This window comes from Suncus etruscus, chromosome 16 (assembly GCF_024139225.1).
Source record: "Suncus etruscus isolate mSunEtr1 chromosome 16, mSunEtr1.pri.cur, whole genome shotgun sequence".
Classification (NCBI taxonomy): Eukaryota; Metazoa; Chordata; class Mammalia; order Eulipotyphla; family Soricidae; genus Suncus; species Suncus etruscus.
The window spans coordinates 35,694,321-35,707,515 of record NC_064863.1 but is presented as its reverse complement, the minus strand read 5'-3'; the positions used below and the strand labels follow the sequence as shown (position 1 = coordinate 35,707,515).

At 37.8% G+C, this 13,195-nt stretch overlaps 1 protein-coding gene across 6 annotated transcripts in view; it reads right to left on the bottom strand.

The window, feature by feature from the left end:
- The window catches only part of LIMCH1 (LIM and calponin homology domains 1), a 384,023-nt gene that overhangs the window by 26,723 nt on the left and 344,105 nt on the right, over nucleotides 1-13,195 (bottom strand). For all 6 annotated transcript variants that reach the window (XM_049790107.1, XM_049790108.1, XM_049790111.1 and 3 more), the window contains 5 exons: nucleotides 10,955-11,045; nucleotides 9,017-9,180; nucleotides 6,039-6,144; nucleotides 2,960-3,000; nucleotides 440-520 (listed from right to left, as the gene is read on the bottom strand). In XM_049790107.1, coding sequence (XP_049646064.1) covers nucleotides 440-520; nucleotides 2,960-3,000; nucleotides 6,039-6,144; nucleotides 9,017-9,180; nucleotides 10,955-11,045 — 483 coding nt within the window. The remainder of the gene's footprint in view (nucleotides 1-439; nucleotides 521-2,959; nucleotides 3,001-6,038; nucleotides 6,145-9,016; nucleotides 9,181-10,954; nucleotides 11,046-13,195) is intronic.

Below are 13,195 nucleotides of genomic sequence, written 5' to 3'. Positions count from 1 at the left end.
TTTTCCTAGAATTGAAAATGTGGAATAATATTTTTATGAAAAGAACTAGACCATAGCCAATTTTTAGTTTTCAAGTATGCAATCCAATTGCTTTTTGGTAATTGGTTCCCATTGCAAATTGGAATGAAAGCATAGCAGCTAAGAAGATGGTGAATGGATGGAATGGCTATTGAGTATCCTTTTGGAGGGTTTTATGTTTCTTGTTCTGTAAGTGAAGTACTTGCTCCTTGTGGTCATAGGTCCTACCTCTGGCAGGAAGAATTAAGATTTAAATATTCCATACTATGGACCACATAATGCACCACCTTAGACTCAGTGACTACCAAAATGAACCTGAGTCTAGGCTTTGCCTATATTAAATATCCCTTTCATATACTATGGTAGCAATTTAGCAGCATCAAATAAAAGAAACTCCAAAAGGCAACCAAGATGATCCTACCTGAAGCAAGCGCTCCTGCTCCTGCTGCCATTTTTCTTGTCGCCTACGCTCCTCTTCAGGGTCCCAAGCCCAGAACTTAAACTAAGAAAATAAGATCATATCAAAATTGATCCATGGTCTCCATCCTGGGCCAGGACAAGGAACATAACCAAACCTGAATAGACATATTGAGGCAAAAGTCTTCACCCAACTTAAGGTCTCTTTAAAGAGCAGTGACTATTTTTCAGCTTTAGTTTTTCTCTGGTTTAATTCCAAGATGTTGGTATAAATATGTATATATCTGTTACTTTTTTGGAGCTAACAAAAACAGGGAGTAATTAGGCATGACAGAAGATGACCTTTTCTTCTTTTCTCTTGGAAATGATTTCTTTGAAGTAGATTATGCCCCTGAACCCCTGAGAATAGGTACTCATGCTGCATTATCACCCAGGATTCAAACAGAATTATTTTAACCAAACTGTAATCTGTAAGAAGTGGCATTTGCTGAGCCACAGAATTAACCTTTTAGATGATGATTGTTTTTCCCCCATCAGCTTCTCCTAAAGCGGTTTATTTATCTCACCAATGGCCCCAGAAACAATGATAAATCATTTAATTTTTATGTTAATTACAAAAATAAGTCAAGAACTAAGGAGATATAAAAGGAAGTGTGGTCTGGGAATACTTTATACAAGTGAAAATAAAGATATTTTCTAAAAAGCAAAAGATGAAAAACCATGAATATTTCAGAGGGAATAAAGAGGAGGGCACCAGCATGATAAACAGGAGGGAAAGAAAAGTGATTGTGTTTCTTTGACTTTCTGAATAGCAATATTGCATGATGGGTAATGCATCTCCTTCCTTCCTCTCTATCATATGCTCTATTGCTCTGGACTACATATAACCAACATGGCCTAAATCTATTGAGGTCAGCTTAATCAAATGCTTCCTTCCTCTTGAAGCTTCTCTTATTTTCAAATTTCTTTTACTTGTCTATTCCATGATGGGCCATTTGTCATTGAAAGAACATCAAATTTAGGTGGTATTTTCAGAGAATGCTTTTATATAGGTCAGTAATTTGTCTTTTTCTTATCCCATTCTCTATGAGCCAGAAATAAGAATATCTTTTTCCAGCACATTTCCTCTCCACCCCTGCCCAAGGGGCACAAAAGCAATTTGACATTATTATCCCTGGGTAGTTTGAAATGGAAATAAATGGGTTAGTCTTGAGATTGGTGCTAGGAATGCCTACCTTGGAAACCTTCTGTGGGTTCCCATCTATGGTGGATTTACTCTGTGAAGTAACTCATGATTTCTGGGAATATTGAATCCATACAGATGCCCCCTATTCTGATTGTAGTTGGATATTTAAGATAATGTGATTTTTCATTCTTCATGGGCTCTTAGGAATTTCCTAAGTGAGACGATTGTACACGTGGATTAAACTCAAGAATTGGTACTGGCTTCAGTAGAATAGCTCTTGTGGAAGAGTTAGCCACATATCAGGCATTGGGCTATGATGCTATTAGTCAGGGAGGAAGGTCTTATTATTTAATTGTACAATCATAGCCAAAGTTCACTGTTCAGGAAGAGAGCAGTAGGAGAAAAAATATAGAACCCAAATTTAGGGTCCTGGGGTTACTAAGTCTGGAATAAAACATGCAACAGTGATTATAATTATATTCAGGGAACTTGGGGAAATATTACTGTTGATTGTGCCATGAAAGAAATGTCTAAAACTACTAGGGATTTCAGAGGGCAAACAAGTCCACTAGTGCAATGTGAAGCCCCAGTTCTGAGAAGAGATATAGGAGTGTTTAGTTACCATTGGCAGCAAGAAACTGTCAAAGTGCCTTGATATTTTAGTGAACAAAGACTTACTAAGTCATTAAAATAAGTTGAAAGTGTGGAGTTAATATTTTTCAAGATACTGACTGTGAGAAGAAGAGGGCAACCTAGAGAACCCAGGTCTCTCAGGGGGCATCTACACTGGGCCCAGCAGGAGGCTAAATGATGAAGTATTATCCTCATATTAAAAGATTATTTTTTTCAGGAAAAACAAGAGTTGTGTATTTTGCTATTAATTAGAGCACTCTGGCTACATTCATTTGAATCTCTTAGATTTTACCTTTCTGGCCCACTTCCCTTTTTGTTTCCAGGCACAAGAATAACTACTCCTCATGTAATGATGATTTATGTCTTTTGTCATAGTTAGCTTGAGTGTTTTGTTTTGTTTTGTTTTGTTTTGGTGACACCCAGTGATGCTCAGGAGTTATTCCTGTTCTGCACTCAGGGATTACTCCTGATAGTGCTCAAAGTAGATACTGAGAGAATACTGGGGACCAAGCTTGGGTTGGAAACATGCAAGGCATGCAAGGCGTGCCCTATCCACTGGACTATCTATCTGGCCCACAACGTCTGACTTACATATGCATGATTTTTAATTTTCTTACATTCATTTTCTTGGATTGAATCCTCCTTATACACATCAGATGCCTCCCACTATCTATGTGCACTCTATCCTTAAAATGAGCTACCTACCGGTGTGCTGGCAGGTGATTTTTCACTGCTTGGAGAATTCACTGTATGAAAAAAAGAGAGAGAAAAGATCACAATGAACACCCTTTTCCTTCTTCTTTCTCTTAGGTCCACTCACTTGGGTGTGGTGCCGAGGTGAGTTTCAAATCAACTGTTTTGTAGGCCAAGAACATTTAGCAAGTAAATTAGCAGGTCCTGAAAGCAGTTTGCACCATCACCAAAAGTTGTAACCAGTGTAATAGAATTGATTACATCTGTTAGATCCAAGAACTAATATCTAAGAAGCAAAAACTATTCCTATTAAGGCTGGTTTTCAAGGCACCTAGCACTCTGGCTTCTTTGACCAGTTCCCTCATCATCTGATATGGGCAAGTTATCAAACAGAGAAAGGCCAAATGCCATTCGCGAAATAGAGAAATGACACAGTTAGCATGAGAACCAGTACCAGTATTTCTGGTAAATGCATCTTGATTTGGTTGTTGATTTGTTTTCCAAGAGATGAGATCAATAAAAAGACATTTAGTATTTCTTCAAATTTTCAAAATCAAAATTAAATTCTGTAAATTTTCTCTACTTTTTCATATCCCTGATACCGTTAGCTAGCTCTCTGCTAACTGTGTGCCAGAAATAAGCTTTTTTTTTAAAATCAGAAATGAAGAAAAATGCCAGACATCATTGGGTGACCCCAACATGGATTTTTTTTTTTGCACAAAAAGGAACACAGTGACCCAGTGTTTTACCTGACTGGGAGAAAAACTGGGAGCGTCGCCAAGAGTTCTGAACTCTAAGCGGAACACTGGCAGTGCCAGGCGACTCTAGAGCAGATGGCAGAACAGAAAAATATAAACAGAAAACCATAAAAACAGAGTGAGAATCAAATGGAACTGGGGTCTGGCTAAAGTCTATAAAGGCATTAAGAGGAAAGGGACCTGAAGTCCACAATGTTGCCACCAGGCATATATCAAAACCTAAGGGACACAAATGGACAGAAACAGGAATAAGACAGTGTGTGACTATCTGGTTGTGCCTGTCTTTTTGGGGGTGAGTTAGTGCAGTGTCATTCACACTTAGTGATGATATAGTTACACAACTTCAAGAAAGGGATAATAGGACAGATTGTGAAAATCTAACCTGTACCATTTACATTGCTTTAGAGGAATACCTAACTAGAGAAGTAAAAATAGAGATGATTTCACCTATTATATAAATATATAAGTTCACAAACAGGATTAAATAGCTTTTTTTTCTCCATGTTATTTATCTATACTAAGGGTTGGGGGAAAGTGGGTAAAATGAAAAATCTGTCTAAATATAGACTGGCCCAGTTTGAAGACTTAATTTTTCAGGACAGCAGAACTAATGACTTTAAAGAACATATGTTGAAAACAGTACTGAACTTGCTTCCACATGAATCAATAGTGCTCACAGATAATAAATTTCAAATACCACAATCAAGGCCTGAGTGTGCCAGCTTTGGGGGTATGGTAGGGGGTGATGAACAGGTTGGCTGAAAGCAATACCAGAACATCGGTAGAAGGTCTGGCACAATTGGTGGTGCTAAGGGAGATGCCAGTGTACACTAAACCCATAACTGCCAACAAACAATGGGGCAGAGGGGAGGATTGTTGCACTGGACATCACATACGGATGTAAGCACTCTGGTGGTGGGTGTGGGCAATAACTTTGTTCATCAATGCCAAACATTTACACACTATTATAAACCATTTGTTTAAATAATAATTAAAAAAGTAAAAATAAAAAATTAATTTTCATCGTTGAATGAACCAATGCATTCTCTTAAGTCTTTCTTGCTGTGAACAAATTTCCTGGATGTCAACAAAGATGAATGCTAATAGTGGGCCTAAAGAGCTAATCATTCTTGAGAACAAAATAAAACTAAATTCCTAGCCACAATGTTCCTGTGCTATCCTCTCTTTCCCTGGACTCAGAATCAAAGCTACAAATATTTGGGAAAAATACACTAAAGGAAAAAGAGATCTTAAAATTCTTCATTTTCCCCTCCTTGGGACCACTGTGGCAGTCAGTGCTCAGGGCTTATTCTTGGCTCTGAACTCAGCAGCACTCCTGCTGGGTCTTGGGAAATCCTATATGTTACTGCGGATCAAATCTGTCAGCCACATCAAGGTAATCTCCCCACTTGCTATATTATCTCTCTAATGCAAGACTTGTAATTCCTACAATGGACTCAGGCAGATTTTACTCCTGAAGAGAAAACTCACACCCATAAAACCCAGTGTCTACCCTGATGAAGAGGAGTTTCAGCTGTCCTGAGTTTGGGGGGCCTATGCCTACCATTCATATTTCTAAGGATCATTCTTGGTGTGCAGGCCACCTGCGTTTCCCACCAGGAGAAGGGAATACTAATTGGGCTGTTAAGGAATCAAAGGTGAAAGTACAACCCAGAGATACTTGGGAAATTTGCAGGCCTGGGCCCTTAGAATATCTTCACCAGCCATAAATTCTATATTTTAAAGGTTACTCATCTCAACATTGTATCAGACATATTAAATATATCAAACATAAGAAACATTCAAATTAACCCTCAGCTTATATGTGATATAACCTTTTATCAAGATTTTTTGGAAGACTGACCTTTGAGAATAACACATTTAATATAAAAGAGTAAACAATTTCTTAGTAATAGGCATAACCAAATATTGTTGTGGATCAAAATACGATTTAAAAAAATAATTGACAAAGTAATATCTCACAAATCAATCATCAGTGAAGCTGATCTTTATTGAGTATGCAATTTTTAAAAAGTTATTGATTCTTAATTATATATGTATTTTTTACATTTGGAAACAACAAACATGTTTTTTAAGCCATCAAACACTTGTGAACAGGGTGCTGACAAGTGCTCCTGGGTCAGACAGAATAATATCTCCCTAGATTTCTAATCTGAAGTTGCTCATGTAACTGTCAGAGACACTGTCAAACACCAGGGATCAAGGAACATACACAGTAAGAAAGGGGCCTTTCTTTGAAATAAAAGACATTTTACAAAAACTGGACCTCACAGAACATGTAGTGTAAGGCCAAAAGACTTCCTTTTTTTTACCTTGAGAGTGAAGATTTGGCAAGTGTAACTGGTTGGTTTCAGGCAATTTATCCAGAATTGGGAATGCCAGGGTTGCTTCTGGCTCTGGAGATTTTGGCTTTACCATCTAGATTGTGGGCAACAGAAATGAGTATTATAAATATTATTCATCAATAACCTGATAATATTGTCCTTTGATAACTGCCCATAGGTAAAATAAAATGGAAGAGTTTCAGTTTACAACAGTTGTAGCTATTGGTGAAGTAGAGTAACTCAAATATTTGACTATTAGAGGCAAAATTTCCTTCTTCAAGCTCCCTTTATGATTTTTGTTTTATATTGCTTTTGGGTCACACCTAGCGGTGCTCAGGAGTTACTCCTGACTCTGCACTCAGAAATTGCTCCTGGAAGGCACAGGGGCCATATGGGATGCCAGGATTCAAACCACTATCTGTCCTGAGTTGGCTGCGTGCAAGGCAAATGCCCTACCGCTGTGCTATCTCTCTGTACTATCCCTTTATGATTTTTATATTAATATGGTGGTTAATTTTTCAAATAAATCAAACTAGAGCAGGAACATTTGTAAATACATCTCTAATTCTAAAAGGCAATATTCGAATTTTGGAACTATATACTGCTCTGTCTCACTTCGTTAATAATACATTCACATTCTCTTGCTGGTGCTATGTATACTGAATTTGTATTGTCAGGCAGAGATGCTTCATAGAAGATTAAACAGGTACTTACTATATAGTGCTAAATATGAAACTAACTAATGTTACATTCTAATGAACAGGATTCTTTAGCTGATAACATTCTGTAAGTGTATGGGAAGTCCATTAAAGATAATATAATTTTCTTGTTGACAAAGAACTGTTAATATAAATTATCTTTAAAACAGTGCTATTTCAACAATGTTCTAATGGGATTTTTGAGGCATATAAAACTAGTAGTTCTTATGATAAATAATAGCTCGAAAATTACAGGATTTAACAAAACACACTTGTTTTATGAAAATAGGTTTCTTTTATTGTGGCCATTAAACTTTGTTTATCCTCAGTCTTTTGTGTATGTGTGTGTGTTTAAACAATTTTTTTATTTTTATTTTTTTAAATCTTTATTTAAACACCGTTATTACAAGTATGATTGTAGTTGAGTTTCAGTCATGTAAAGAATACCCCCCTTCACCAATGCAACATTCTCATCACCAATGTCCCAAATCTCCCTCCTTACCACCCTACCCCTGCCTGTACTCTAGATGGGCTTTCTACTTCCCTCATTCATTCACTTTGTTACCGATTTGATGCTTCTAATCAACTGATTGGTGAAATAAAGATTACCCAACTAATGTCTAAAATAAGAATTGAAGGCAGAACAAAGAAAGGCCTGATTGCAGAGCAAGGCTCTATTCATTTATGGACTTTGCTAAACTTTCTCAGATTTGCTATGGCTAGTGTCTATGCTTCCCACAGATGGATTTGAGAATCAATAAGGCAAGTAAGAATGTGTTTCATCAAAAACTAATCTCTGAATTGATCTTCATTCATGGCTTAATGAGTTTTTTTTTTGGCGCCACACCTGGTGATTTCAGGGGTTACCCCTGGCTATGCAGAAATCACTCCTGGCTTAGGGGACCATATGGGATGCTGGGGATCGAATCGAGGTCTGTCCTGGGCCAGCTGCATGCAAGGCAAATACCCTACCATTGTGTTATCGCTGGCTCAAAGCAAAGATTCTTAACCTAGAGTTCACAGAACACAATTCAGAGGGTATGGGTGCTAACACCAAGGGAAATGTGGTAGTTCTGTACTTTAGTTTGCATTTAATAAAGATGATCTGGAGCCAGGGAGCCAGCCTAGTGAGTTAGAGTACACGCTTAGTGTACAAGGGGCCGGGTTTCCTACACTCTCTCTGGTTTATATATTATTTTACATGTATTGCTGGATAGACTTATTACATATAAACAGATTAAATATTAATGTTACATATCTAGAAACAGATTAAAGATAAATATACACACATAGCACATTTGTGTTGCCAGCCAATGCTTGTGGTATCTGCACACATGTGTGGAGCACAGCTCCCTTCTTGAGATGTAAATTTTCATACTTTAACTCTGGGACATGTACTAGGTCTCTGCCTTCGGAGAAGCCCATTTTCTTTCTAAGCACATTGCTATATATATAGATATTTGTTTTTTTTGTTGTTGTTGTTTTGTTTTTTGGGCCCCACCCGTTGATGCTCAGGGGTTACTCCTATCACTCCTGGCTTGGGGGACTGACTATATGGGAGGCTGGGAGGGATTGAACTGTGGTTCGTTGTAGGCTAATGCAGGCAAGGCAGATGACTGACTTACCGCTTGCACCACCACTCCAGCCCAATCATATATCTTTTGTATCTTTTCACTTCCCTTCCTCCCAGTACCTCTGAATAAAATATTTATTTACTACACACACACACACACACACACACACACACACACACACACACACGAATACTGAATGGCTGTGTCTCCAAAATTCCTATGTTGAATTAAAATAAAGTAAAAGTAAATTTATTTGCACCTGCATAGAGCAGGCTAGGGTGATAGATGGAGAATTCAGGACACTGGTGAAGAAAAGGCCACATTGGTGGTGGGATTGGTGTTTGAACATTTAATGCCTATAAAAGCTGTATTATAAGCAACTTGGTAAATCACTATGTTGTAATAACATTTTTTAAATAGAAGATGCTTCTTTAAAAAGAAGATTCTTCTAGAATAATGACAAACTTCAGTTGTTTGCAAACCACCTAACCAATAACCTTCTATTCTGGCATTCCAACAGGATCAATATGAGTCTCTTTCTAGAAGTAGTTCCATTTTGTACCTATGAGAAAGGATGCAAGGTGAGGAGACAACTAGATTGATTGCCTCTACAAACTGGGGGCATGGCAGCTACCAGTCATACAAGGTGACACTAATGCTGGGGTTCATCATATTCATCCACCCTGTACATCACCTTTTGTGATAGCACCAGCTCCACCTTCCCACTCATTTCATTTCCTGGTTTCTTCAGGTCTCTTTCTTCTGGCACATCATCCTTTTGCTGGGGACTAGAGACAAACTCCACATATGCCACGCTGGGGCTGGCTCGAGTCACAGTGGTTGTAAAATGTTGTGGCTCTGAAATGGAGTTGTGTTCCAGAAACATCATGAAGAAGAAAACCACCCAAAGCCCATTTACAGCAATGCCAAGAAGTAACTTGGGTCTACATCCTTCCCACACTATTCTGAAGAGTGTGATAAAAGAATGCATGTGCCATACAAAAGAGCTTATGATGCCAGTACCCTGGGTTCTTCCATGATATTAAATTTTTTGTTTTTTTGGGGGGGTCACACCCAGCAGTGCTCAGGGGTTACTCCTGGTTCTATGCTCAGAAATCGTTTCTGGTAGGCTTGGAGGACCATATGAGATACTGGAATTCAAACCACCATCCTTCTGCATGCAAGGCAAATGCCTTACTTCCATGCTACCTCTCTGGCCCATGATATTAGATATTATCTTTAAAAGAAAACAAGGCAGGGGAACCAGAGTGATAGTATGGTGGGTAGGGTTTTTGTCTTGCACACTGCTGACACAAGTTCAATTCCCTGCATTCCATAATGTCTCCCAAGTATAGCCAGGAGTGATTCCTGAGTGCAGATTCAGAAGTAATCTCTGAGTATTACTGCGTGTAGCCTAAGACCAAAACACAAATGAAGTTTAAAAATAAATCAAAACAGGGGCCGGAGCGGTGGCACAAGTGGTAAGGTGTCTGCCCTGCGCACGCTAGCCTTGGATGGACCGCGGTTCGATTCCCCGGCGTCCAATATAGTCTCCCAAGCCAGGAGTGATTTCTGAGCTCATACCCAGAAATAACCCCTGAGCGTCAAACAAAAACAAGCAAACAAAAATATAAACAAAACAAGGAACACAAAGCACCTTAAAGAATCCATACTATAATTTAAAAACATAAGAGGTACAAGTTACAAATAAATGATACCATATATAAAAGAATTACACTAATTATTTAATGATAATTATAGATGAGTTTATATCTAATTATACCTAATGTATGTGTAAGTATAATGCAATGAAAGTAAAGTTTTCATGATATTAAAGAATTAGGTACATTCTAGAGTCTATGGAAAAAGCCACATGAGGGGGGCATATCTAAGTACAGAGAAATAATCTTACTTGAAAACAGATGCTAAAATTTTCAATAATAAAATCGAATATTTTTTGCTTGTTTGATTTTTTGGGAGGGTTGGGGAACAACACCTACTGCTACCTGGGGATCACTCCTGGCTCTGCGCTCAGGTATCACTCCTGGAAGGCTTGTGGAACCATATGGAATACTCGGGATAGAAACTGGGTCAGCCACATGAAAGGCAAACACCCTACCCACTGTATTATCTCTCTGGCCCAGCATCTACTCTTGAAGGCCATTTAAAAATAATGTGGTATTAGAAGAAGGTAAAATTTGTATTATTTTTAGGGTGGGAGGTGTTGGATTACATCCAGTGGTGTTCAGGACTTTTACTTGGCTCTGCTCAGGGATCACTCCTGTGCTCAGGAAAACAGGATTGAACCCAGGTCTGCTGATTGCAAGCTAAATTCCCTTCTCTTCCGTACCCCTCCCACCTCTTACACATTTTTGTTACATCTAGATATAATTTAAATATGACTTTACTTCTTAAGATTAAAAATATGTACAATATTTTTGATGGAGTTAAATATTCAGTAAACGAAGTAGCAAAAGTATGGTAAGTGAAATGTTACGGTTAGAACATTCCCATATGGCCACAAGGTGGCAGCACAACCACACTCTATCGAAATCTCACTGGCTCAATAGGGAAAATTCTTGACCACTAAGACTGAATTAAGAATCTAGTCACCATGATTTATGTAACAAACCTGATGAAGCAAATTCTGAATTCCTTTCTTCTTGTTTTTCACCATCATGCTCATTTTCTTGACTATTTAGGTCAGCATCTTCTGTGGTGTTCTGAAAAAAAAAATATTCCCCACTGAAGAATTTATCCTTTTGAAAGTAACAAAAAGATAAAGAATTTCTTTTTTAATGTAAGTTTTAAATTAAAATGGTTTTAGTTTAGGCAACATGACTACAATAGTGTTAAAATTCACGGTATTGATACTTGGCACATTGACAAAATGTGCACAACCCTTACCCACACTGCTTCTACGTCAACCTCTAGTCCAATCTTCCTTCACCTTCATTCTTTCCTCCACTGCTGGGTAACTTCATTTTTGTAATACAACCCAAGGCTTTGTCAGTAGTGTTTAGACTAATCAGGTGAGTTGACTATAAACTTTCTTTTCTAATTTTTAAATAGCTGAAGTGTGGAAGGCTGGGTTTGTAGGAGGATCATATTTTTGTGAGATAACTCAGTAGAAAAAATATTTCTGAAGGTCAACCTTTTAATGGGTTGGTAAAAAAACCAGTATATTGAAATATATAGAAAGAAAGATATTGAAGAAGGCACAAATAAATGGAGATATTCTCTGTTCATATGTTAGAAAAAAATGATATTAACATATGCTTACACTAATAAAATCTACAGGTTTCAATTCAGTGTCAAAATACCAAAAGTGCTTCTTTCATATCAAGAGAAAACATAATTTCAATATTTGTATAAAACATAAAAGATTGCAAATAGCTAATGTAAACAAAAGCAAGAAGAACTAATTTAGAGGCATTACACTCTTGGTTTAAATGATAATATAGTAATTAAAACAAAATTACATTGGCCAAAAAAGTTATCTGCACTTTTTTTTGTTTTGTTTTGGTTTTTGGGTCACACCTGGCTGAGCCCAGGGGTTACTCCTGGCTCTATGCTCAGAAATCGCTTCTGGCAGGCTCAGAGGACCATATGAGATGCTGGGATTCGAACCACCGACCTTCTGCATGCAAGGCAAATGCCTTACCTCCATGCTATCTCTACGGCCCCATATCTGCATTTTCTATACTCACTGCAGCACTATTCATAATAGCCAGAATCAGGAAACAACCCAAGAGCCAATAAAAAGTAGATAAAGAAATTATGGTACATCTATACAATGGAATCATATGCAGCCATTAGGAATAAAGTCATGAAATTTTCTTATACACTGGTAGATATGGAGTTATCATGTGTGAAATGAGTCAGAGGGGGAGGGACATACTGAATGATCAAACTCCTTAGTAGGACATAACCCCCCATATAGTAATAATAATACCTCAAAATAATAGAAACCAGGGCCAGGAGAATTGGTCCCTGGTAGGATCCTTGCTGAAGGTGAGAGAAGGGACCACTATGACAATGATAGTTGGAAATGATCACTCTGGCCAAGAGCTGGGTGCTGAAAGGAGGTGAAGTGATATACATTATACTCCTTTGGTAACCATATCGCAAATTATAGTGTCTAAAAGGAAAAGGGGCGGGGAAAGAAAAGAGAGAGGGGGTAAAGAGAGAGACAGAAAGAGGAAAATGGAAAGAGAGAGGGGAAAAGAGAGAGAAACAAGGCATCTGTCATAGGGAACAAGAGGAAAATTGGGGACATTGGTGGTGGGTAATTTGCACTGGTGATGGTGGTATGGGTATTGGAACATTGTATGACTGAAATTTAATCATGAACACTTTGTGACTGTATCTCACAGTGATTCAATTAAAATTTTAAAAACACATCTCCAATATGGCATTGGCATAAAAGACACACATAATAATGAAAAGACAATAAATAAATTGTCTTTTCAGACAGAAATAAACCTTTTTTATATGGTAAATTAATTTGCAACAGAAGAACCAAGAATATACAATGGGAAAACACAGTCTCTGCAACAAATACTGGGAAAATGGAATAGCTGCATGCCAAAGAATAAGACACCTTTAATACTTTACATAAAAATTCAATTCTAAATGAATTAAGGACTTAAATCTAAGACCTGAAATGCAAGCACACTTATCTCCAATAAGTACTACCTTGATTTATGAAGCAAACAAGAGAGTGTGACTGCCAGGAGCATCTGTGTTAACACCACAACTAACACACAAGACCCTCAGTGAGCATCAAGACAAGGATGCAAGTATAACAAACAGACACAAAACCCTAGCCCCATAACTAAGTGCTTCAATCAAATGTATAAGGTAACAACAA